This window comes from Caloenas nicobarica, chromosome 3, assembly GCF_036013445.1.
Source record: "Caloenas nicobarica isolate bCalNic1 chromosome 3, bCalNic1.hap1, whole genome shotgun sequence".
In the NCBI taxonomy this organism is placed as follows: Eukaryota; Metazoa; Chordata; class Aves; order Columbiformes; family Columbidae; genus Caloenas; species Caloenas nicobarica.
In genome coordinates this window covers 42,165,425-42,193,401 of record NC_088247.1, presented here as the reverse complement: position 1 = coordinate 42,193,401, position 27,977 = coordinate 42,165,425, and the positions used below count along the sequence as shown (strand labels likewise).

General features: G+C 38.5%; 1 protein-coding gene across 6 annotated transcripts; it reads right to left on the bottom strand.

Moving 5' to 3' along the window:
- Window positions 1-811: 811 nt before the first annotated feature.
- Window positions 812-27,977, bottom strand: FHL5 (four and a half LIM domains 5). 6 transcript variants are annotated; one of them, XM_065631250.1, is made up of 7 exons: window positions 27,792-27,807; window positions 25,997-26,062; window positions 10,998-11,179; window positions 8,726-8,900; window positions 6,140-6,309; window positions 3,806-3,992; window positions 812-2,646 (listed from the first exon to the last, which is right to left on the bottom strand). In XM_065631250.1, the coding sequence occupies exons 3-7, from the start codon at window positions 11,172-11,174 to the stop codon at window positions 2,495-2,497; spliced, it is 861 nt and encodes a 286-aa protein (XP_065487322.1). In that variant the 5' UTR covers window positions 11,175-11,179; window positions 25,997-26,062; window positions 27,792-27,807; the 3' UTR covers window positions 812-2,494. The 6 variants fall into 6 exon arrangements, with proteins under 6 accessions (XP_065487322.1, XP_065487321.1, XP_065487325.1 ...); XM_065631249.1 differs by lacking the exon at window positions 25,997-26,062 and having other exon boundaries at window positions 27,792-27,874; XM_065631253.1 differs by lacking the exons at window positions 25,997-26,062; window positions 27,792-27,807 and adding an exon at window positions 24,673-24,711.

The window sequence follows — 27,977 nt, the reverse complement described above, 5'->3', positions numbered from 1 at the left end:
GTGTTGCCTTTTGTCTACATGAGCATGGCTGACCCAAAAAGTGCATACTATTACTCTATTTATGTTTATACATTGATAGCTGGTGACTTGAGACTAGGAAATATCAATCTGATACCTAGCATAACTTTTATTCGAACTATTTATAGCAGTCTTATTATTACTCAAGTGAAAATGCTCAGTTTCAGACTTGGCTGTAGTGTATTTATTGCAGGAGAAATAAATAATTCAGTTGGCATTTCTAAAAATATATTTAGTTGGTGAGTCAGAGAAGAATTTAATTTTTCCTAAATGTTAAGGCTTGAAGATTGAGATTATCTTGATCAGTGTGTCTGACCTGTTACTCTGTCATGTCTTAGGACTCTGCCTGGTAATTCTTGCGTCAGTTTGTAATTAAACTGGAAGATCATTCAGACAAGACTGAATAAAGGGCCCAAACCACATTCTTGTAATTTGCTGAATGTTATTTCACACAACACAAACATAAGGTTCACCCCATAGACAAGCCTGCATCTGGTGATTCGTCATTTTCATTTAAAAACTTAAGACAATTAACATTTACTAATGGGCTAATTTCTGATAACTCAGTGCACATTTTTAGTACATCATACATAACTGTGAACCACCCTCTGTGTGTGTGTATATATATGTATGTATTTAAGGCAATGAAACATACTTCTATTTATGAGAATCCAAGTCTTACCAAGAACCTGTATCAGCCATGTGAAATGTGAAAATAGAACAGGAGGCAGCTGGGATAAAGTGAAAAGGTATAAACTAATCAAACTCTAGACTGCAATAAAAGCTGCCATGAAAGAAGAAACTGAAAAACCAAAATGAACACCAGACAGAGCAAAAGATCAATGTTTTATTGACTGGAAAACAGACCGCTATGTACTTGTTGGTCAGTCATTATCCATATTGATTTTATGCCACTGCAGTTCAGCTCTGGCTTAGCTATGCATGCTTTTTTTTTTTAAATTTTCTCTTTTTTTTCATTTTTCTGCCTAAAGTAATGGCTGGCTTCAGTATGGATAAAGCCCACTCAAGTCAGTCAAATAGCTCTATGTAGTTCAGGTCGGAGTCTAATGATGACTAAAATAGTGCTGAGCAGTGCAGAATCTACCATCCTTAATATTTTCTGCCATTCACAGCAGCCTGGTACAGACACTGTAACACGAATCAGGCCATTGTAACATACAATAAGGATGAAGTAAGAAGAGAAATGCCTGTAACATAGCTCTGGTTGACCTTTAATAATAGACACTTGAGCACTAAAGCTCAGCAAGCGGACGTAACCTTCTCAAAGCCAGCTACCTAGAAACTTATACCTTGTACTGCAAGCAAGGACTGCATGGCTTGCAATGACATTACCAGTTATTGACATAATATTGGCAAATGCATATTGCACGTGGCAAAGTGAATCTGGTATTGGTTCTGAAGAGCTTATAGCCTGCTATAGACAAGCAGGCATTTACAAGAAAAGGGGTAGGCTGTGAATCAAAGACCTAGCAGGGTGGAAATGGTAAGGCCATTAACAGTGTTTTGATTGCTGACAAATGTGCTCTGAGAGGAGGAAAGTACAAGGTTAAAGGGACAAGTAAGAGTTGGCTTTTGTCTCTAATAATAAAAAAAATATATTTTATGCAGGTATTTGAAGTTCTTGTGAAGACAACAGAGAGACACTCTTAAGGTTTATTAACTGTGGGAAACTGTACATCAGCACTATCCAATCTTGGGCAATCCTTATCTGTTACAGTAGCTCAAAATATGGGTTTATTTATGTTCTAGAGCAGTTATGCCTGAAAAATTAAGTACAGTTAACCAATTGTGGGAAAGGACCTGTCACTCAGTTTTTTTCTGATGACTAAAATCTATGTTTCTGTGGAGCAATCTCAGTAAGGCGAGGAAAATGACCTTTTTTCCCTTTTTCTGGCCCTGCAATGGGCCTCTCTGACTCAGCGGCCCTCTGTATAAAAGTAACCTCTCCTCCCAATTTCTGCCTGCTTTGTCAGAAGTTTTTTTTCCCAAAGTATGAAGGAAGTTGATATTTACAAGTTGTTCTCATCAATATCATCCAACGGAAAAAATGCATCATCTTTCCACACCAAGGTCTGCATCTGTGAAGCAGCGCTAATGCCTCATCATTACTCATACGCCATATAGACTTTTCACAATCCTCCTTGGTTTGTGGGAGATGAAATATGAATTTTTAAGCTTCTAACAGCAGAGTGCAGTGTGTTACAAGGAGAAACATGCTGTAGTTAGATTTAAAATATATATGAATCTTTTCTGCATTATTTTCTTAGCCAGTATGGGGCTGTTCAAATTGCTTTTTTACAAGCAGTTGAGAGCTATGATAGAATCAAACTGCTGTTGGGAAGTTACTTGAATGACTGAATAACTCTTATACCTTTTAGATGATTTTCTTACTGTAGAGTAATGAAGAACATGGTTACAGAACAAGAATGATGCAGCTGTACAGATCTCCACAGAACTATGAAGCAGAGCCACATTTGTGACAAAAGACAGCATCTTGCCAAGTGAGGAATCCTCGGCCCACCAGTGAGATGGAGCATTTTGTGCAGTTAAAGCATTCCCCATGCCACTGGCGCTCTTCAAATGAGACAAATTTGGCACTTCCAAGAGCTGAAAGAAATGATGAGAAAGATGTCAATCCAGTATTGCTGGGGATGGTTCAGAAATGCAGCAGATTGTTTCCTAACGTGTGATCAGGTTGTCATTCATGTATCAAATAAACGAATTAACAAAAATCCATAGTCTTTGTTGGCTGAATTGGAAAAAAACACTTTAAAATTAAACACAGTGAGAAATATTTTAAGCAAAGCTTGCTTGTTTCCATATCCTGTTATGACCTCTGAACAGAATGAGTTTATCAGAATGTCCATTCAGGTTTGCCAATTTTCCCAACAAACTCTCATGAAAATGTGCAATGTGTTACTGTGTTGCTACTCATAGTTTCTATACGACACTGAGTGAAATGTAATGATTTCACCTAAGTTTCTTCAAGATGGAATCTTTTGAAAATTACTGCGTCATGAAGTTCCTAGCATGAGGATCTGGGGTTTTTTTGTTGTTGTTTTTGTTGTTGTTGGTTTTTTTTGTTTTTTTTGGTTTTTTTAAAATCACACCCATTTGATTTTGTATGTGTATTTTTTCCACTTACATATGCAGCATGCACCTGTAACAATCAGGCAGTACTTTTCAACTGTCGAGTCCACACAATATAGAATTACAATGCAGAACACCAGCAAATGCTCTCAGAAAACTTGAGCTATCATAGACTAGTGACATATATGACTAATTATAAATCATCTAGGTGCACAAGGATGCATCCAATAGAACTTTGTTGTATTTGGCAAGATTTCTATTTTGACAGGTGTGCCTTACCAGCAGGCAGTTAATTCATTTCCAATTTGATCACATTTACATTTAAAAACAAAGCTGAAGAAATTACAAACATGAGGGGCTTGTGTGTACTCTTCTGGGAAGGGCCAAGAAGTGCCTTTTCCTATATTCTTAAGGATGAATTTTAGTGTAGAAAGCACTAAATCAAACAATGGAGGAACTCCTTTTGGCACAGCAGTTAGGAAACGTGTGATCAGTATATCCTAGCAAGGTACGTTACATCTGATGGAGAGAGTGTCTCTCTAGTAGTTAAGTCCTTCAGTCTTTCATTATGATGGGACTGTTTTTAATGCCGTTTTCTCAAGTAAAGGTCTGCTTAGAGAGGAGACTGATGACATGATTCATTAGTGTCTAGTCCCTTCTAGAACACGAGACTCACCTGTAATAGGTTTCTTGCAAGCAGCACACTTCTTAGCGTACAAGTTGCTGAAACAGTCTACACAGTATGGATCCTCATCTTTGGAAATAAACCTTTGTCCAGACAGCTGGGTTTTACATCCAGCACATACAAAGCATTCTTTATGCCAAGGCTGGTCATGGTAGGTGACTCCCCCAGAGGTTATTACCTAATGCATTGACAAAAAGGACAGAACAATGAAACAAAGATGCGAATAGAGAAGAATTTTCCAATGCTTTGTAAGTCATTTCACTTGTTTTCTCTCTTTCTGTGTGCACAAGAGAAGAGAGTGTGGTCACATCAACTATTTTTCATCTGGAATTATCAACCTGACTAACTGCAGCTGAGCTGAACATGCCACTGGTTTGTTATTCTCGATTTTCTGTCACAGGATAACCTTGTGGTTTTTAAAAAACAAGTTAGCTTCTTATGAAGCTTGTTTTATACATGTGGATAAAAGTTTAGCATCAGGCATGCTCTCAGAAGAGCAATTCTCAGCAATGGACAGTGGATGAGTGAACTGATGCTGAGATTATGGCTAATCTCTAACTGGAACTGGCATTTTGCTGTCTCACAACTGAAATAGTATTTTAAGTAGGAAGAAAGAAACAGTAAAGAAGCAGAAGTGAGACAGAAATGTGATCTACACTATCAGAAGAAGAAAAAATGGTGCTTATCAATGTTATCAAACTTCTCATTCCCTGCAACTCACTCACAGCTCTCCACTGGTTATTTCTGAAGGGGGAAATTTCCAGTTGCTCTCTGGCTTCTATATATATGGTAAAGAGCTGGTTTCACAGGAGCTGTGAGAGACTGTATAGAGAAATTTCTGTAGAGATAAAGACGAGCTGTAAGATGGTGTTTCTACTGTCAAATCACATACACAACAGTGAATGAAAGAATGAATGAATGAATGTAGCTGGAAGATGAGAAGAAGAAGTTGGAGACAATTAAGTAAAAATAATGGCACCACCGAATTTCCCTGGAGAATGCAGTTTCAGGGAAATAAAGAATAATATTGGGTAATGCCAGGCAATTAAAAAAAAAAATTCCTGATCCTCTTTGCATTCCAGTATTGGGCTAGTTCTAGCTACCATTTGCTTTTTCATTAAAATCTCAAAATTTCTGGCACAAAATTCAAGACTCCAGTTTGGCAATTTAACCTTTTTGGGCTCAGTTCTTATTTATGGGACCCAATGCAAGGTTAAGTAAGAAAATTGTTTTATTCATGATATAGAGGGATTCTTTGCATTCCTAGAATTTTTAAGAAGGAAGTTCTGGTTATTTCACATAAGTGTTACTAACTTTAATTCATCTAATAAATATAGAGCAGAATTAATATATTGGCCATGCAATCATTTAATGCAAATTAAAGGCTAGATGTAGAGACTTGGGAACATATAAAAGTACTTTCCAAAGTTTAACTACTGAAGAAAAAGAACAGGCAGCAGATTTTTTGTAAATTAGAAGTTTTTGTTAGAGGTAGAAGTTTACAGATAAACATTAAATAATTTCAGAAAGTATAAGTTATTTGACAAAGTGAAAAAAAACCCAACATGTTTGCTTCCAGAGTGATAAAGGTATTAAAGAAGAAGTTAAATACTGCCACAAAAAGCAGCTTAAAATATTTCTTTAGAGAACAGTATCACACTAGAATAATGTGATACTTTGAGTGTTTTCATCAACCAGAGACAATTTTAAAACATGAGAAACTGAGAGAGGGATGAATTGAATTATTTGTATTCTGGGGGAAAAAAAAAAATCTATCTGAAATCAAGTTTTCTGGTACCCACAGGGGAAACACCATACATTGAAACAGTGTGACTCTTGACCAGTGTTATCACAACTGAATATTACTTAATCTGATTATTGCCTGATACATTTCAAGAGAAAACCAGGCAAGACTGTGAATGCTTTGCTCAGCTTAGGTGGCTTATTATCTACATGAATATATCTGAAAAACCTTGGAAGGGGAGGCATGTTTATCAAGGCAAAACCAGCTATTACCAGGAAAGAAGGGGTTTACAATTTTCAGTGAAATTTCAGCCTTTGTTAAAAATCACAATCAATAACAAAAGAACCTTAAAGTGTTTGTTTTGGTCAATAAATTTATTTCAAATATAATAAGGCTTAGATTAACATTAACTAGAAGGGGACAGCAGACACTGTCACAGTTAGCTTTCAGCATACAATGCTGACGCCAAAAGGCAGACTGCTCTTACTCCTAGTTCACTAGACGTTTTACACAATCCAACCCCTTCCCTCGTGAGCAATACTGCCTCATTAAGGCCATTTAAGAATTATATATTTGATTACCTTTTTGCAAGAATAGCAATGGTGAGCAAATTGCTTCTCAAAACAGGGCACGCAGTAATTCTCATTGTCTTTGGTGATCAATGGTTGTGTTCCCAATGGTTGCCGGCAATACTGGCAAACAAAACAGGATTCATGCCAGGAACTTCCCTTAAATTCTGTTTTACGGGAACCTGCAAAAACCCAAAGCAAAAAACAACCCCCAGGTATAGCCTTGTCACATAAGTTTTAAATGTTGAGAAGACTCCTTAATCTTATATCTCATTATTGTATTGTATTGTATTATCTAAAAAAGCACTTATTCTCAATGTAATAGAGCTTCTATAATAAGTATGTACTTGAAATTTCGAGAACACATTCAGTGCCATATGATCACCTGGCAAAAGATGTACTAAGTTCCCTAAGCTGTGATTTTGCAGAGTCTGTCCTTATACGAAATGTTTATGATAACTTCTCTGTGATATGCTCAGGCCAGTCAATTCAGTGACGATGTTCAGGTAAAAAGTACTTTTATAAATTAAAGAGGAATTTGTTGGATGTTTAGTACATCTATCCATGTCCTGTCTTTTGTCTTCCTTAAACTAAGGCGCCTCTATTTATAAATGCAGTATTTATCTCATTCATCTTAAGCTGGCATTTTTTTAAAAGTAAGTACCTTTTCTGTGATAAAGCATGCTACTCTGCCTCTTCTTATAACTCATGATTTCCATCCTAGATTGACAGCTGTTTTCATCATGTTCGACCAGATGCTTTTGATCCAGCATAAGGACGGATGCAAATGCAAAAGAAAGTCACTCAGTTAAAAGTCTATCACAGGAGTTTCAGAGCTCTTAAGTCTGTGTCCTGTACACCTTAATGTAGATCTGTAAGTCCAAGATATGCATATATATCTGAGAATTATTTTTCCGGTGACTCTTCACCATAACTTCCTCTCTTGCTGGTAGCATCAGACTGTGAAGAAAGGTGCCAGGTGCTTTACCATCCTTTCCACATGAATAAGAGAATACCTGTTTCCTGGATTGTGGACATAGCAGAGAAAGAAACTACTGGTTGTACTTCAGCATAAAAGATTTGCAGCTTCCTCCCAGTGATCAGAAGGCTGACTTCACTTTCTTTTCCTACTGGGTCTTTTTGACACAGAGCTAGCAAGCTAGTGACAAAGTTAACTATTAGAAGCTGGTTGGCGTCATTGTGCCGCTTCAGTTCTCTGTTTGCACTCTTACTCCCACCCTTGGCACTTGCTGCAAGGATTTAGTCTTCTAGACTCCGGGGCAAAATCCGCAAGGTGGATGTACACCAGAGGAAAAGAATGCAAACGCTACTACATTCTGGTGCTATTCTCATCACATCCACTGAGGCGTGCCTATTAGACAACATCTTTTAACCGACATGAAATTTGAACAGTATATCGTCCTTAAACTGAACACAACTATATTGCTACAAAATTTATTGCCTCTAATACAGCTTTTACCTGCAATGAAAAGGAAAGAAACTGTAAAAGTACATAGTTGCACGAATGCTACAGGTTGAACCACAAATCAGTAAACTTGTATTTATACTAAGACAATAATTCTGCACAGCACAGACCTTATTGTTTGGCATTAAGATCTATTGAAAAATAAAACTCCTATATTACTGCCAAATTTATTGATGTCCTTGGCCAAAGGTTCCAAAACCAGGAATCATGAGGCCATGGCAGATATTTTGCAGCTCGTTTTTGGAGTTACGCACATGAGCTGTGAAAAGGTTCAAGTGTTGAGGGTGATTCACTGTTCCAAAAGCTAGTGACCCACTTGCCTAAGCAAGCTACTTCATTTTGCCACATATGGTGCTGTTGATTCTCTTAGACGTGTCTGAAGAGGCAGCCTTTAGGAAATCTCTCTCCTGTATGAGCTTTACTGGCGTGGTAGCAATGACAGGCCTAGGGCAGGGGTGTCAATCACATTTTCACCGGGGGCCACATCAGCCTTGCAGTTGCCTTCAAAGGGCCAAATGTAATTTTAGGACTGTATAAATGTGAAAATGAGTTTGATGCCCCTGGCCTAGAGGATGTCCTGAACAGACACGATCAAAAGCTGAGAAGCAGTTTAGTGGAAGGTGCAGAATTTTCAAGGTTGCTAATGGCAGGAAGTAAACTTACTGTAAACATAAATGTACTTCTGTTGTTTTTAGTAAACAGGCTGATAAGGATTTGTGCACAGAATGTCATGTTTTGACAATTTAAACAAAAAATATTTCTGCGTGAAAGAAATGGTATAAAGAACGTGAGCTCAAGGTCTGGTCAATGTGGCAGACGAAAATGCAGATGTCTTGTCTAATCTGGCACTCCTGCTAATGATAGCTCTGTTTGTCTACCCACACTCACAGTGGGATATGCTTTCTAAGAACTGCATCAGAATCAAGGACTCAACAGGAACACATTTTATTCTATATCTCAAACTCTAATATTCTTTGTACTACACACGAAGAAGTGGTATTCACCTGAAAGCTGTTCTGAAAGTCAAGGACCTTGTAGCTTGATTTTTTGAGGATGTGGTTACAATTAAAAATGCAGTTCTATTTTTAACCAAAGGGTCTCTGTTGTCTTACCAGGCATGATGGTCTTCTGGCAGTGGAAACACTTAGATGAATACTCATCAGAGTAGCATTCAGTACACAGTAAGAGCTCATCCTTGGCGGCAAAAGGTTTCTCCACCAGCGAGCGACTGCATTTGGCACACTTGAAGCACCTCTCATGCCAGTGGCGGCCTTTGTAGGCCAGATCCTTGGAGAAAGTAAGTATATGTTAATGAAGACATTTCTTTACAGTGTTTTTATCCCTTAGCTCCTCCCAGAAACAGAGTGAAAAATGGAGAGCATCGCAATGGCGTCTTGAAGAGATGACACGTGCATCTGGCAGGAGGTGTGCTCAGGGGTGATATAAGTACTCAGTATCACTGTATCGATGTATTTTGTAGATCTCTTGCAGACGCCATTTGGAGCTGCTTTGGAACAGATGATTGCCCTTCTTTATATAACATCAGAGATATGTTTTTATTGGAAGAATCATTTTATATTTTACAGTTGACCTTCGAGGGGAAACAAGTGATCAACATTTTTAATGTGCGCAGGCCATCTGACAAGAAGGACTTTCTCTATGGACTTCAAAATGAACTTCATGTATTTTTTAACATTACTGCTTTTCCTTCCAGCTGACACTACACAACACTAAAGAAAGATCATATTATTATTGCAGAAAATAGGCAATTAAAATCTCATTGAGAACAAAATGATTCTTAAGAAGATTATTAAAAAATCATTGCTTTTGTTTACACCTAATATAACTCTTCCTAAAATCTTGGCAGAAAAATGTTTGTTTAAGAGTCAGCAGGTTTAGGGCATGAAAAAGCTAACAGCATATGTATGAGACCTTAACTAAGCATTCAAAAAAAAGAGCAAAAAGCAGATATTATTTTTCCAAGGTTAAACAAACAAGGGAAAAATGCACCTCCAATCCCCACATCCCCAGCCCCCTTAAAAATAAAGCAGACCCTTCCAGGTCTCCTTTATAAGTGAGAAGCACAAAAGGGCACAAATCCAAACTAATTTCTTTTCCTTTGTCAGATCCCCACTCTTTAAAGAGTTAAAAATGAAATAAATACCATGCTTCATTTTGAGACGAGCTGAGTGCCTACTGCTTTCATTTGCTTTAGTTAATGCTCTGAACCTTGTATAAAGCAGGCAATCACCCCAGAACAGCCTGAGGAAAGACTGAGTAAGAAGGAGAGGAAGAGAGCCAAACTCTACCATCTTGTCAGAGGTGGAACAACCAGCTGTAGATCTTTGTGGGCCACTGTTCTAGCTGCCTCTGGCCTGTTGCACTCCTTTCTTGTCACTCTTGCTTTTTTCTCCCAGTTTTTCCTCTCACTCAGTCCAAAGACGTGACTTTTTGTTAATGATCTTTGACATCAGCAGTCCTGCCATTTACTTAATTTTCAATTTTAAAAGTTAAATTAGTGAGTTCAGAGCATGTGTTCTCCAGATGACCCAGGCTGGTGCTACATGTACAAGTTTGCTGTTGAAAAATGCTGATGAGAGTTTGAGAAGTGTCTTCATCCAAATCAGCATTTTCCTTGGATGATTCCTTTACAGTACTGAGCTGTGGTCAGACAATGTGCCTTGAAAACCATGAAGTGCTTTGGCTAGGGAGATCTCCTGAGAAGCTTGTTTTAATAACTTTCTGACCTTTTATTTCAAAAGAATTTAGGCAAAGCAATCATGAGGAGAAGGTGAGCACTACATACTGAACTTGGCAAAACAAAGGCATTTTGATTGGTTCCATCTGAACTTAAAGTTCAAAGTCAAGTGTGCAGGCTTTAAATTGTAGTATGGGGCACTGGAAACCCTGTCAAAGTCCACAGAGGAAGAAAGGGAGAGGTGAAAGGAAAGCCAAGTATAAACATGGTTTCTTTTCAGCTTGGCATCTGCCTGTCAATACCTACAGTAATTTATCCAGTACTCAAAATATTTTTTTCAACGGACATCTCTCAGAAATTCCAAAGTTTAGTTCAACCTGATCCACTGAATTACACCAGCACTCTACCATCCCTCAGTCACTGTGCAGTCTCTGCAGCCAGTGATTGACTGGAGGTGAAGGATGGAGTCTACTTGTGGTCCACACATACACCACAGCCTTGCTGTTTGTGCAGATCTCCTAATCTTTGGCCTCAAAGCTTTCCTATTCTGAGAAAATAGCACTGTTTCTCTCTGCTTTGTGTGGATATACAATGGCTATGCTTAGGTCTCTTCGTTAGTACAGGAAAATGCAGAGGGCTGGATATAGAATCTGCCAAAGAAGAAGAAGTGAAAGCTAAATCTTTACCTTGGAATCACACTCAATAGGTTGCTTGCACTCTTCACAGGGGTTGGCAAACAGGCTGTCATAACATCTAACGCAATAAGCGTTTTCTTCTCTTAATGTATACTTCTTTCCACAAAGAGACTGCAGGCAATAATGACAGTCTGTATGACTGCTGGTCATTCTGGTGGGGTTCTCCATGTGATCTGGAAAAATGGACAAACATGTAATTTAGTGGATGACCATTTGCCTGCTCAAATAGTAAGTAATGCTGCTTCACCTGTGAAAGTTAGGACAGGTGTTTCTTGGTCATTTGCAGTGCTTTCAAATTCTAAGATTTCTAATGCTAGGCTGTTCCGTAATAAAATGGTAGTCTTTAACAACATATACAATGTATTGTGTTACCTACAGAAAGGGGAGCAAGAAGATTGCTTCAGCTTAATCTAATAGTACTTACACTGATAGGTCAGATACCTAAAAATGAAGCCGTCTTCACATTCTCTACATACAACTACTGGCACTAGGAACATTTTGTACTGGATCATGAGGTGTGGTTTATCCAGAAGTCAGGGAATGGAGATAGAAGCCATAGTTCAAAAATTAAACCAACTGTGGAGTTAAAAGGACAAAGGAAAGTGGCAAGCACTTTTATAGTGTGTTCCCGACTTTCACTTGCCATTTCTGCCTTTTTGCTCATTCCTTCCTTTTCAAAATACCCCCACCTGTAGCTGACTGAGCAGAAGGAAGACAAGGGACTCCAAGCTATATGGCTGGGTTTTGCATAATCCTAGCTGTGCTCCTAACATTTGGTGATACAAATACACCAGGATAGCAAAAGAGCAAAATATAAAACCAAATAAACTAAATCATAACTCAAACAAAATCATAACTCAAAGAAAGTTTCCCTTGTTGTTATTGGAAAAGATTGTCTTTTCTTACTTATTTCTTTATTGCCAGGTTCCATGATGGCAGTGCCAAAATACTCGGAGACAGATTATATTTCTGCGCCAGACAAGTGCAGGAAATACCACAAATCTATTGAGAGCCAATTGTACGAGTTTCCCATCCTTTTTTTCCAGGCAAAAGAGACTTAGATAAGCATCCAAACCTCAGCTGCTTATAGATCTGCAATACTGAACATTTTAAGGATTGTGGAGATGAAGACGTATTTCAGTCTTCTTTTTGCTGGTTGGATCATCAGAACTTTGCTAAAATTGGGTCTTCATTCCTGGGAGTGAAGGAAGAAGAATCCAGAAAGTTCCCAGTGAAGCAAACCCAGAAACATCTGCTGGACTCATTGCATTGCAGTCTTCATTAAACTTGTTGAGTGTAGCTGCAGCCAGCGCCAGCAATCATAAATTTTAGGAGACTTGAGAACAACTGGGGAAAGTCTCCTCAAATGTTTACAGATCAGTGACTTCGGGCAGCTGAAATCTTTGCGCTGTGAATAACAGTGCAAATTAGTTTATTTTAACCAGATGCGAAGCCCGCAAGTGAGAAAGAGAAGCATATGAAGAACAAGATTCCAGGGAGTAGTTAACCATCACAGAGCTTATATCTAGTCCATTTAGAGTTACTTGTTTTTATATACTCACTCCCTGTATTACACCCATGGTTCAGTTTTAAAAAGGCATTTCATGTTTTTCTGGGTTTCTACTTTGTAAAGTGTAACCCAAAATGATTGTTTGAACTATGAGAAAGAACAATTACTGCAGGTGTCCACTGGCATCAATGCATGAGGTCAGGCACTTATTAATTTATTCCTGAAGGGATAATAGTAAGACAGTGGAAAGACGGCAGGGAGAGAAGCAATAATGCTTATTGCAGATTAAAAGTCATTTGGCACAAGCTATGGAAAACTTGTTGTTCCTGTAAATTGAAAATCTTTTGAGTTGAATAGATTTACCGTATTTTTGACTGCCTTAAATCTTTGTGCTAGCCAAGAAAGGGTGTACTAAGGAAATAAAATAGTCTGTAACTCAGATCAGTGGGAAACATGCTTGCTTAAAAATATTATAGATGTGTTTAATGTGATATCCTTGGAATAGTAGTATAAGAGTGCTTGAACCTGTACTTCCATTTCCTTAAGATCAAACAGAGGAGTGAATGTGAAATGAATGAGCCCAGGTATATGAGAAAATGACACTCATCAACGTGTACATTTACACAACATGACATATAAGAACCAGACATAGAGCCGTGCATTTAGAGCACAATCACTACATAGTCATGCTCATATATAGAAATATCGGGGAAGAAATACAAACTGGTGGCTACAGGGACAATCAAGGAATGTTTGTGGTTAGCTGGGCTCCATATTCAAGGTCATAGGATAGAGTTGAAACTGGGTTTCAGAGGAATTTTCATTCCTTTTTTTTTGTGGGAATTAGAGTTACTAACTGCCTCTGAGGATAAGCCTGAGGGAACCATTTTTCTGATCTCCTTCCTGCAGAATCAGTACCCCAGATTCCTCACAGTTTCATCAGTGGCAACAGCAAAATCCTAACAGAGCATGCATGAAAGAACTTATGTTACTTACAGTGCTTTTTGCTGCACAAAGCTCACCAACAAATAGCTTCAGACATCTGCAGAAGATACATCTCTGGTTTTCCATTCTAATGAATGGTGATAGATTTTTAAGTTATGGAAAACTCTTCATACCCAACAATACTATTTAAAAAGTGGTTCTCTTTATTATTATTTTTGTTTTTCCCCAATCTGCTCTGGGAAGCTCAAGATATGTGCACAAACAAGACCCACTATTGTAATACCTCAGACGTTCTGAATTATCCCCCGAAAAACGCATATGGATATGGGAGCAAAGTGCTATTACTCCTGTTTTACAGATGACAGTGGTTGCTTGAGAACATTAAAAGAGTACCTACAAGACCAGAGTCAAAGCCTGGGGGTACCCCTGAGCAGCTCCTCCGGTAAAATGTTCAAGTTGCCCAAGGCTTTCCTTCAGAGAAAGTCTTCAGAGTTTGACCATGATATAAGACCATACTTGGAAATGAAGCAGTGATTGTATGAAAAGGAGTGATGATTTCTGCAAATTTCTTGGCAAAGGTCTGGGTAACCTTTGTGAACTACTTTTATCGTTAGACAATGCAACAAAAAACGTGAATCTCATTTCCCTCAGCACCACTTATCCTTGCTCCAATAAATAAGTAATGGTAGGAGCACCATGTAGTTAAGTAGAATGTTTTTCTTGTGCTTTGATCCTAATCTCTAGAGAAATATGTTTACTTTAAGTTTGCTGGAAGCTAGACTTTGAGTTTTGAAGGTCAGTTAAGAAATCTCTGGAGGTCTGATGCTATTCACTCTCATGGAAGGAAAGGCTGACTCCAGCATTCCAGCTGCTAACTCGTATTCTAGGCACAGAGAAAGACTGTGATTTCTTCATTCTTTGGGAAAAGGGGATTTTGTTATCTAAATTGGAACAAAACTAAATACCGTTGATTTTTATATATCTAGTAGGCACAGATACATGATACCATTTGTAGTATTAGAATATTCCAAAGGAGAACAGAGAGATATTGCCAAAGATGCGAGGATATTGCAACTGGAGTCCCTGGGGTCACATTCAAGAATGCAGCAGTCTCATGGTATGAATTATAAAGCAGATGAAAATAAAACAACAGAGCTGGCTGGTCTGCCCATGGTTTCAGCAAATTGAGATAGAATTCAGCTACAACAAACTAGGAGAGGGACTTTCTGTAGAGTCAAATGGTTTCCTATAAGATGCAGAGCACTAGAAGACTTCCAGTGAAGAAAGTCATAAGAAAATGCTTGTGAAGTTGTGAAATCTGATAAATGTGGAACCATCAGTAAAGGAATGCTTGTTTTCCCACTGGAGCTAAAAGGCACAGCCACAATGTTAGTATGTCTCTTAAAAATTTGTCTTGATGTTTTCTATAAACATATGTTGATCTTCCTTAGTTTATATAAATATAAAATGCTCAGAAACATTAATCCTCCTTAGATGGGAATGAATATATATAGGCATGTAAGTATATACATATGTGTAAAAAACCCGAACCTTTTGCTTTATGCCAGTTCTAATGGACTATTTCCCAATCTAAATAAGCTTGCCATTGAACCGCATCATCTTTTTCCTTAAGAATATATAATGAATAGAACAAGGCTGTCTAATAGGGAGGCATGAAGACAGAAAAATTATAGCAAAATAAATCATCACAACAACACTGAAGGATAAGAAAAACAAACTGGTCTATTATGAGGGGGACACCTGTGCAACCTGTCCTGGATAACTGTTTATTTTCAGTTAAGTACTTATTTTTTTAATCATGGAACATGATTTTACATTAATTTTCTCATTACATTTCCCTCCTCCCCTTTTTTTTTGTGAGAGCTGCAGAAAAATAAATCACATTTGCAAAATACACTACTGACTCAAGGTTACAACTGCATTGTAAATCTAACAATATCATTGTAAGGAAAAATTTCTAACGGTATCATTATTTTATAAATAAAAGTTTCTGACAAGGTTCTACAAGGAGATTTTGCCTCGTTCCAGAGATCAGAGTTTCTTGATTTCTCTGGATGCCTGCTACCTGCTCTCCCCGCAACTCGCCCTCCAAAATCTATTACTTCGTTATAGTGACTAGACGTACTAAAAGATCTGACTCCTCAGGAAAAATGAACTCACAGACAGTTCAACATATGCTGTATTTTCAAAACAGTGGCAATATCCTTGCTTTGTCTCTTGCCTCCCTTAGGGTAACTGCACTTTTCCCAGTGATAACTTTAAGTTTTGCTTGAATGTTTAAGGATACTAGAATTTTTGCTCTTCTGAAAATGGCTAGAGAAGCAACAGGAACCAATGGCATATGTTACAGATCAAGTCAAAACAAGCACCTACAGGAAAGCAGAAATGCAGGGGTTAACTTTGAACAATCTGTTTTATCTTCATGGCACAGCACAGTAATGCAAAGTCAGGTCCTGGGAGCAGCAGAGTGGGTGCAGAGCTCTTGCTGAAGATGGTGCTGTGACAATATGACTATACTGCTTCAAGGTCCACAAGTGACCTGGTTTTGATGGACTGCCTGGGCAAAGCAGCTCATTTATAGGTTGATCCGGTAATTGCACCACACCGCATTGTAAGGCGTTTATACACCCCACAACCATGAGCAAAAAGGGCAAGAGCTCTGGCTTAACTAGGGGATCAAGCATCCCAGGAATTCTGTTTTGCCTTAATTGGTATTGCTGTCTGCTTTGCTTACACCATGCAAACTAAAACCCTGGTGTAGTCATTCAAATTCTTCCTTTGTTACTTACCTAAACTTCAAACCAGGACAAATTGGAGCAGTGAAAGCACCTCGACTAAATGATCACAGCGGTGCAGACAGACAGAAATGCTGTTGCAGAAGAGACCTGACCAGCCTCTGTCCCTCAAACTCTCTTCACTAGCTACGGAGTGGGTTGGAATAGCCTAGAACCATTGCCTCTATGGCAAGCTACGCTTCTCCTTTAATTCAGTCACAGAACTTTCACCAGCAGCATCCAGCTTGTCCAGTACAACTTATACTTGCTACTGAGGTCAGCCTGAGCGATTTAGCCAGCAAAATTCAAATGAATGGCTCTGTATGCATCTCTCCTAGTGGATATTCTTCCTCTATTTTGAGCCTTGCTAGCAAAGCTCAAGAACTACCATCACAGTAAACCAAATGTACAGAGAAACTGGAGGTCGGAAATAAGCATGTCAAATGTAGTAGCTGAATGCAGGTTTTTCTTTTTTTTTTTGGAAGAGGAAGGGAGAAAAATTGCTAGCTGGCTACAGAACTAAACCTAGAATCTTTTTATCTTTTTTTTTTTTTTTTTTTTTTTTTTTTACCTAATCAACCCGTGAGAGTTACAGTGTGCGATTCATTATTTAATACAAGTAACACATTGGTGCCCAGAGATTCCAGTCCAGGATAACTGACCCTGTTATTCCAAACACAACAAATCTGGCTGATCAGCAGTATTGCTGGTCGGTAATGCAGCTCCATGTCTAAGTAGAGACAAACTGTCTGTGCAGTGCTCAGAATTGATTCAAGTCTCTCTGAAGCTATTACCCAGGAACACAAATCCTTTTCATCTCCTCAGATTCCTGGGTGCTGTCAATACCTTCACCAGTAGCAGTACACGAAAAAGGTAGGGTTAATGCAAAGGCTTAGATAATTTATTTTATTTTTCTGAAAATGTTCTTACTGGTATTTTTTACAGGTTTTCACATAGTCTGGTAGAGCTAGAATTTTCTCCTGTCTTCATTATGGAGCTCATTTCTTTCTGACTACAGTCAAATTTATAGAATAAAACGAAGCCATGAAATATTTCAGCTGTGCATTAGTGTACCTTTTCCTATAAAATCCTGGCAGTATTCTCACTCATACTCCCTATATTCAACCATAAAACAGGTTTGAGGATTGCATCAAGTACAAAAGGGCCATGCGATAAAGTGTACCCAAATTAACTGGTGAGTTATATACTTAGAAGATATTTAGACAGTTTTAAATTGATTAACTTCAGCTGCCCAAGTTCCAAAAGCCAAGCAGACATGAGCCTAAAATGTGAATGAGAAATCATTAGTGAATCCTAGGTACGATGTTAAAGGGGACAATTTAAAGTACTTACATTAGTGGGGTACCCCAGGGGTTGATGCCAGGAGCAATACTGTTCAACATCTTCATTAATGACCTGGACGATGGGACAGAGAGCACCTACTGCAAATTGGCAGACGATACAAAACTGGGAGGAGCAACTAATACACCAGATGGTGTGCTGCCATCCAAAGCAACCTTGCCAGCAGAAGTGGGGTGGCAGGGATCTCATGGATTTCAACAAGGGGAGATGCAAAGTCCTGCCCCTGGGGAGGAATAACTGCAGGTACCAGCACATGCTGGAGGCCAAACAGATGGAAAGCAGCTTTTGAGACAAGAACCTGGGGGTCCTGGTGGACACCAGGTCGACATGAACCACCAATATGCCCTTGTGGGTAAGAAGGCCAACAGCATCCACGCAGGGCATTACAAAGACCACTGCCAGCAGGTCAAGGGAAGCGATCTTTCCTCTCTACTCAGCACTGGTGAGACATACCTGGAGTGCTGGATCCAGTTCTGGGATTCCCAGCACAAGAGAGATATGGAGCTACTAGAAGGAGTCCAGTGAAGGGCCACAGAGGTGATTAAGGGACTGGAGCATCTCTCCTATGAGGAAAGGGTGAAGGAGCTGGGACTGTTCAGCCTGGAGTGAGGAAGATTCAGAGAGGTTCTCATCAATGTATACAAATACCTGAAGGGAAGGAATGAAGAAGAGGGAGCCATGCTCTCTTCAGTGGTGCCCACTGACAGGAGAAAATGCAACAGGCACACGCTAAAATAGAAGGCATTCCATTTAAACAGAAGGAAAAAACCTCTCACTGTGAGAGTGGTTGAACACTGGCACAGGTTGCCAGAGAGAAGCTGTGGAGTCTTCATCCTTGGAGATATTCAAACCCTAACTGGACAGCCTGCTTTAGGTGACCATGCTTAAGCAGAGGGTTAGACTAGGTGACCTCCACGGGTCCCATGTCGCCTCGACCATTCTGTGATGGACCACAGAAAGTTTATCACTGCAGAATGGTAAAAGACGGAGGGTGAAAGAGTCCACAAAACCTCAGCATTTGAGGAGGAGTGGAGTCATTCACGTAACAAGAAAACAGATCTTCTGTAGACGACTTATTGTGATTCCACATCTAAGCTAGACGTGTGTAATCTAAACACATGTGAAATGCTATTGCTTTCAGCTGTAATGTTAACAGGCTTGAAGCTGGATGCATGCTTTAGAGCTTTGCTGCCTATATCCCTGGAGCACAGATATATGTATTTTGAGACATATTTTCAAAGATAATAAAAAAGTGGACTTTTAAAAAGTATATAAGCAGTTAGGTTCTTCATTATAATTAATTTCAATGTTTCCTGATATTTCCAATTTGGTAAACATAGTTTCTAAATCCTTCACAATTAAAATACATCCAGTGGAATTCCACAAATTCAGTTACAGGTGAAAGAGCAAAGGAAACTAGTGATTCTAGATAACTTCAGTTGAAGAAAAAAAACCAGTTTCAGTAAATACAGCATTTCCGCAGGGAAAAAAATAATTTTCAACATTCTCAAGTCCCATCCGTGTGTGAAACTGAGAGACCCACATTATTTTCTGTGTGGTCATTGAGTGCGAAACATGACCAACACGTCCTTTGTCAACCATTCAGATACTTAGATGTGAGTACTGTCCAAAATCCGGGCCCTTGTTCATGGAAAGGAGTTACTGGAGTTATCTGGTTTACCACAGTAAAGAAGATTTTGTTATTTTTGTTGTTGCAGGTTGATGCAAGTCAAAACTCCTTTTCCTCACTGATCATTTTAAATTTTAAGCTGGTGTTAATTGTTGCAGACCAGGCTGCAGAAGAGATATAAAGGTCTGGATGCCTTCAGTAATCTTGGCTATTTTGATGACTTGGCTTAGAAGGAAACGTAAGCAGTGCTCTGCTCTGCCACTCAGCCACTGCCCTGGACAGAACAATGAGGAATAAAGGAGAATTTTGGGGACTGACATCTACACTAAATATACTCCTTACCAGGACTCAGCAGAGAAAGCAGATCTAAAAATTATTTTGCAATGACTTAAAGACTGTGGGAAGGAAAAGGGCTGTAACTGTCCCTATATATACGGGTTTTTTTTAGTTCAGCAGGCAAAACCATCCTAAAAAAGATGCAAGGAACCCTACAAGAGATGGCTAGGCAACAACTATGAACTTTCCTCATGAGGAAAGCTTCCTAATCCCTTTCAGAGGATTAAATTCATGCTCTGAAACTTAAGCATTTACAAACTTCCAAAACAAATATAAATTAGAAGTTATTGCATCAGAGTATTTCTGAAGGAAAAAGGAGTTTTGCACTAAGCTTGATCCAAAATATTCTAACATTTTTATTTTTAAAATTTTGAGGTACTTTAGTAGAAAATGTTTGTTAATACAAAAACACTTCATGGAAAATGTAAGTTTGCTTTAGAAAAGTAGGATTCAGAAAACTGAAATTTGACTAAAAAATATTAATCTAAAAATGCATTTAAATTCTCAACAGAAAAATTTCTAGTAAAAATTTCAGTTTCATTTTTGATATAAAGCTGATGTAAAGTAAAAATTTCATTTGAAGAAGCAATTTTTTAGCTAACTATGTTTTATTCTGGGAAAAAGATGTGAATCTGAGTTAGGGTGATCTCATTTTGAGAGAAGAAATTTGGTAGCAACAGGACATTTATCCTGGGTTACAGTTTTTCCAATTAAAATGCTGGGAATGTAGAGAATAACGTATTGTACTTGCATGGAAATATTAATATCTTTTCCTCCTATCAACCTACAACCCAGCAAGTACTAAATGTCTTTGAAAGAGAAAAAGAAAAATGAAATATTTGGGGCTGAACTGGTCAAGATGAGAACTGATCACTGAGGTCCCAGCTGATCTCTGGCAATGAATACAAAGTCTTTGGCACTACCCTTTCTGCCTGTTTTTTTCCAGTCCCCTTTCCTGCCTCCACCTTCACCTACAATGCCCTAATAATGGAAAATACTTTAAAAAGTGCTCAAATAAAAAGAAATTGAAAGTTACAAACAAAGGCATTTGCTGAAGTCTCGATCTGAGACTTTTACCAGTAAGTTCATCCCCAGTGTGCAAACCAGAGCAGCACTTCTGAGCAATCTCTGCTGCAAGAGCATCTGCACATCCAACATCTGCCTCCTGATTCCCCTCTATACAATGCACTGAAGTCGAAATGCCTGCACAGCTGGGCAGAAGGCCACCAAGGAAACAGCAGCATCTTAGAAATACACCAACACTACCGGGCAGGAACACATCTACCAGGAGCGACACAAGCCTGCCTTTGGGACTGGAAGCTTTCCTGGGGGAAACAGCAGCAATCGGAAATGACACCTGTGATACAGCAGGGAATGAAGTGCTCACATGCCGTGAAATGCAACAGCCTTGCCACTAACAAGAGGTAACAGAGCTTCAATAGGCAATACTGATGCTGACTGCAATTTTTAAGATCTTAATATAAAAATAGGTCATTTATTGTCTTTGCAGATGCATCAACAACAGAGACTGGATTTCCTCCACCCTTACATTTTACTTCAGAGACAGAAAGGTGGATGAAGAGCACTGTGTCGCATAAGAATGGGTGCATAACACGAATTAAAATCCTTTAAAAGAAATAACCACGACTGACTACACAGTACAACTTTTTCTAGCTGGGTTCTTTAAAAGCCTGTGACCCACTTTAGAACTGCTTTAAGAAATAAAATGAGTAACAATAAAAAGATGAGCAGCAGCAGCAATGTTGGCGGCAAGCTAAAAGCGGAAAGGATTTTCATTACCCTATTTAAAAAAAAAAACAACACCTCCTTCCCCCAAAACTAAACATAAAACCCCCAAGTGGCAACAAAGCATCTGCTGCAGTGGGACAGCCTTTTCCTTTTCTCTCCCAACTGCACTGTGCCAGCCTGACCTAGTTTTCTGAGGAAAAAATGAACCAAGCTGCGGCACTTTTGTAATAAAAAGATGACACCTTATCAAAATGAACCAAATCTAGTGATGCCTGATCTCAGCTCTGTTGAAAGATTGTTGTGAGCTAGGTGGCATTACAGCTTAGGAAAAGCAAAGGCTAATGCAAGGAGTATTGGTATGCGAGATCCCTACCTCAGTTATTGTTCCCAGGGATTTAGATTTTTATGCACAATGAACGGCCAATTTTGCTGCTAGCAGAGCTCCACCAGTCTTGGCTGTCATCTTCGTACCAAACTTTACACTGAAAATGGAGATGATGTGGTTCTGGAGACAAGCCCTGGACTGCTTATTACGCCCACAGGAATCATAGTTTGTGGGGCCGCTGCTGTGTACAGTCTAAGAAACGCTGCCAACTGCCAATGTAGCGTATAGGACTCTCTCCTCACATTATACGTGAGCTGTTTAGGTGACCATTGCTGTGGCAGTCTCCTCTCCTCAGAGAGGAACTCCATGATGTACCTCCAAGGACCCTCCCAAGGGAAAGCAGCCTTCGGGATGGGAGTCCCAAGGGGCAGGTTCAAATAGAGAAGGAATGGGGCAGAAACACTGAGCAGAGCCAATAACAGCCTGATCTTAAAGCAAGGACTATCTACGCAGTCCGGATTTTTACTGACAATTAACATAGTAGGCATTGCTACAAGAGCTAGCAGTAACAATCCCCTGCAATTGCAATGTCTTTGAAATACAGGGATCCACACAGCCTTATTAAAATACATACACATATATTGCATCTGCTAGGTGAATAGACCATGAAAGGTCTAATCTGGTGGAGAAAACCTGAAAGATGTGGTACTCTTTGTATTCTACTACTTTTACATTAACGAACTGCTTATACATTATAATTCAGACAGAAGGCAAGAAATGTTTCCAGGGAAGCGCACAACGAATGACCAACATGGAAATACACTGTGGGTGTTCTTAAACAGACTTATTGAACATCCTTCTGCTTCCCTCTGTTACATGAATGCCTTCTTTGTCTTCTCTTCGAACAGGACCCCAGCAACACTTGCATGTGTATGTTAATTAAGGTAGTAGAATAATTTCACTCAATTCATGGATGTCCAATTAGATGATGTAATATTTTCTGGAATAGGTTTTTAACTCTGCATGTTAGGGCTGGTGTCCTCATGTCTACTGGGGAATGCTAGGCATCATTCACTTAAGGAGTCTCTACATCTGCACCAAGGTTGCAGTAATAAACTTGTAAAATTCATCTGTGTGTGTGTTCCACCAAAGATGTGGAATTACAGCAGCGTGATTTTTTCCTTTTATTCTCTGCCCTGTATTTGTTTTAAACATGCTATAAAGCTGGAAAACCTCATTAGTTAAACTACGTGGGTGCATCAAGGCCAGGCTGCTGGTCTTTGGGCTGGGGGGAAAAAGTTAAAATATTCAGATATACACATTCTTTTACAACATGTCCTGTATTAACCATTGATAGTAAACCAGCACATTTAATTCCAACACAACAAAAGGACATATGGCTCACAATGTAAAAACTCAGTTCTAGAAGAGAACTGACAACAGGACTTTTGAAGGGAGTGAACCCTTTTAGGAGAGGGGCCGATGGGAGAAAGGGCAGGAAGGGGAGGTCTTCAGCTTCTTGTTCATCCTCAATCAGGGAGGAACAATAACAGAGTGTTACCAGGAGGAATGTAGAAAAAAAAATGTTTGGTGTGTTTTTTTTTTCGTTTTCTTTAAATTCATGGCTTTGTGCATCATCCATTAACCAGAAAAAATCCCACGTTTATTGAAGACCTCTTGAGTAGTTTGTAGATAATGTCTTGTCAAATGAGACAGAGTATATCATGGCATCAACTGTGTTTTAACTTCAATCTTCATATCCAGTGAGCAGCAACACTGACTAGTCTTTAAAGAGACTCAGCCCTGGGTTCTGTTCATGTCCTGCCAGTGACCTTTGCCATGCACTTGAAATCTTTGTGCCTCTTATTTTATCTGTTCTGCTTCCTTAAGAGATAAGGTCTGCTGAACAATTATGTGACTGGGTATCCTAACATTTCCCTTAAGGCTTAAAATCTCTGTGCCAGACATTAAACATATTTCTTTCTATTTTAACAGAGTCCGTCTTCCTAAAAGTGGCTATGATTTAAAATTAGACCCTGCAATGAGTAGGCCATGGTATTCTGTCTTTATTATGATGTGAGGTTACTGACCCTTCAGTTGCTGCCCTGCTGGGATTTTTGTAATGTCCTGGCATGTGAAAAGGTCCTTTTTTTGGTTTTGGCACTTTGACTTTCAGAGTGGGTTTCTTCTATTATTATAAATGCAGGCTATCTAAAAGGTGGTTCCAGTGTAGGATTGCCCTGTTCTAACTGAAAGAAATTTAAGGCTATAGTTTATCTGAACACTCAAGACAGTAAACATTTATCTCAGACAATTAAAAACCATCAGTAAAATCTTGAAGTTCTGGAAGAAATTTGGTAAGAATAAAGAAATTCCTTTCTAAGATTTTGAACATTTTAAGAACATGTCATTTAACTACATTAAGGGACAAATACAATTTAAGTCCTCGTTGCTAATTTATGTTAAATTTGGTAAATGTTTTCAGTAAAAAGTCTAAGCAAATGATTAAACAAATTAAGAATTCTGCTACTATGTTAAAAAAATATTTTGAGTTTTTAATTTGAAATATTTCTCTGCAGTCTTCAGTTTTCAATCACCAAACTAAACAAAGATTGACAATTAGAAGATCAGCATGAAACAGTTTTTCCTCTAATGTTTTTCTTTTTTTTCCCCCATGCAAATCCCAGACTCACAGAACTCTAATTATGCCACAATTTTGCATGTTATAATACATAAATGAATCACGATGTAGCTGAATCCAAAACTTAAAGAGCTCACTTGAGGAAGACTGGGCTCCTGATAAATAAATTTACAGCCTAATACTGTTCTGGTTTTGATAAACAGAACTATAACCTAATACTCTGAAGTATTTTACAGCCTTCCCTTCAAAGGTTTCAGAATGCTTTTCTAACAACAGTAATAAAGTAAAACACAGTTGTGAGATGCTTGTCCACAGGAAAGGTTAACAATCATCAAAGCAAAGTAATCGACTTGCTCAAGGCCAGAGAGCAAACCTGGAGGAGTGGGAAGAAGCCAGTCATGATGCCTTTGCCATTAGATGGGTCTGTTCATCAGGCTGTGTCCATGGCACATGGCACCGTACGAAGGTGGTTCCAGTACCGGAGGTAGAAAGCACTTCCAAAATTAGCTGAAGCAATAAAACATCCTAGTTGTGAACTTCGCAATTGTCCTTAATGCCTCTGAGGTTATGATTAATATTCTTAAGCAAAATATTCTGGGTGGAATTTTTCCAGTTTCATGTCAAACCTCTTAGGGCCACAGTGGTTGAGAGAGTTCCTAATTATGAAGGATTTTCCAATGAATTTGGGTTGTTTCCAGACAGTTTTGGATAACACGGTTTTGAGCTCATTTTTTTCTCCTCAATGTAACCAACTCCGCTTACAGATGGGGAACTGAGGCACAGAACAACTTGCTGGAGGTCACTCTATACCGAATTCAGGTCTCCTTTGTGTGTGTGTGTGCTCTGCTGAACAACTACACCATGCTCCTCCACTAAGTTATTCTTCCTACCAATTCTGTTGTCTCTGCACAAAGACAAATTATGAATATTTTTCCGAATTTTAAAGTGTGAGGCCAGCAAGGAACCAGGGCAACCTGATCAGATCCATTATCCGTAACATGCTGAGAGGTGCGAGAATTTACCAGTCCTCATCTATGGACTTAGAAAAATTCAAACTTAAAGGCAACCACGTCTGAGAAGAAAAGTAATCTACTGGCATGAATGGAATAGAATCAACTCTTAGTCTAAGAAAGGGGAACAAGAAGGGACGGTAGCTGGTGTATACTGTACAGAATCCGAGAAGAACGGCGGGATTCACAAAATCTAACCTAAGCCTACTGAGGCTAATGAACAAGGCAATATTTATGGTTAAAAGAGAGAGAGAAATTCTTCTCCAGCAGAAACTTAACTACCATTTTAGAGGCAACCAAGGGAGACTAGTTAGCCTTTGTATCAGTCTTGTCCCTCACTGCATCTCTGCTATAGAATCTTATTAACTTATTTTTAATACATCAGTTCAGTGTTTTTGGAGTAATGTTTGCGTGTTTCTACAAAACCATTCTTATTTCATTCCACCTACATCTTAGGGGAAAATACAAACGTATGAAACAAGGAGTTCACAACCTCCTTTCTCACTAGAGCTGTGCGCCCTGATCCCAGAAGAATGAAATTGGCTGCAGGAGCCCAAGCAGAGCACCAGCAGCATTTTGTCACGCCAACTTTCAAACTTGGGGCTCTACAGACTTTAATCGAACAGTAAAACTGGAAATTATTAATTTTACGAGCACCCTAAAATTAGTCATAAGACATCATCTTACCTTTAGCTGGCAGGGAGGTGTGCAGAAAAACTCAGGTCAGTTTTATTCCCCAGGTGATCTAAAAGCCTGAAGAGCATTTAGAGCAGGGGTGTCAAACTCATTTTCACCGGGGGTCGCATCAGCCTCGTAGTTGCATTCAAAGGGCTGAATGTAACTTTAGGACAGTCCTAAAATTACATTCTAGAGCTTGTTTTATCATCGAGATGGCTGCTCATTCAAAGAGGGTCAGAATTTCACCCCCTGATTTTGGGCTTGTCATTTGAAAGCATACTGGTTAAAATGTTCACATTTCTTTCTATCTGCCATAGTTAGGTAACACTGAAAATTTTAGACTTTTTTTTTTGTTTTTTGAGAAATAAACTCAGAAAAAGAAGAACATAAAGAAAGCTGAGCTTATTGGTATAAAGCCCACAGAACATATGTCTTAACAAGTCAACCAAAACCATACACTTTGTGAAATATGATGTCCTGTAAATAACCTGGAGATACCATAGATCACAACTAAGCAGAATCTCTTTCAAGCAGCTTTCGAGTCCATTTTGCTCTGATCTTACAGGAAGGTTAGTTTGCCATCTTAAGTATCTACCAATTACACAACTTCAAATCAAACTGACTTTTCTGAAACTGCGATAAAATTACATGGCGAGACCATCAGCAATCTGTTGAAATGTTAATATGTGAAATCCGTTACAGCCTGTTCTGCTGAAATGCTCTACAAATGTCAACTCACTACACAAATGGAAGAAAAATATGGGTGAAAATATTAACCACAAACCAAAAAAAGGCATCTGAAACTGGTTTTCTAAATGTAAGAGATTTTGTGCCCTGGTCCAGATATGAAAGCAGATCTTTTGAAAACAGGGATAATTAAAAAAAGTTTCAAACATTCATGTTATCGAAATAGAAACTATATTTGATACTTTTGTCCAAATTTAATTGCAACCTCATTATCAAAAAGACTGTCATTATGAAATCAGGTAGCAGTACAATTAATATATATAGACTTTAATTTACGAAATATTTCCATCATTACCCATACTTCTTTTTTTAATTCTGCAATATAGGCAAACATTTCCAGCACTGTTTCAGTAAACAGTAGTATATCCTTTCAATACTACTCTTTCCCTCCAAATTCTAAACTAAAATTATGATCTTAAATATGTGATAGCTAAAAGATAAAATGAAGTATCTTATGGAGAGATAATTTGGGGATGATACTTGATTTTTATAACCAGTCAAAATAGTGCTATAAACACCAGTTTGGAAACCGGTTTTACTTCAAAAAGAAGCAAGAACAATCCACATTATGTGTTAAAATTAGTTATGCTAGAACGAAGTGACTTACCTTATCAGAAAATACACTATTTAGAAAGTTTTCTTGCAATAGCAAATAGCTATGAAAGGTTGCTAAGAGATAAAAACAGTGATTCAAATGTCATAGCAAACAGCATACACTTTTTTTTTTTTGTTGGCTTCTTCTTTGAAGTAAACAAAATTAATTCTCATCTCATTACAAAGGAAACCCCAAACGATCTTCTTGTAAATTAATGAGTGAGCCAATTAATAAAATGAAAACAATTGCATCCAAATAAAGTGTGGCATTTCTTCTCCTACACAAAATTAAAACCGAATTGGTATATGTGTAGAATTCTGCATCTAATTTAATTAGCAGTTTTATGTGTGAAGAAAGAAGTTCCTGCTTACTTGCTCAAAATGTTAAATTAGGTACCTCGTATACTACTACATTTAAACATTATCAGGTAAAGGAATAATGGAAAAAAGCCTCAGTACTCACATTCGGTTTTAAGCTGCTTCTCCTGGTAACTTTTGCAGCAAAATAAAAGAAGAAACAATTACGCGTCTTTGCAGAAACAAGCATTCATCAAGTCCAAAAGAAACAGAACACTTTGCCAGAGCTATTTGAGGGTCCCATCAGAATTTGGCTGGACAGAGGAAGGCTGAGGGTCAGTTTGTTTCCCTT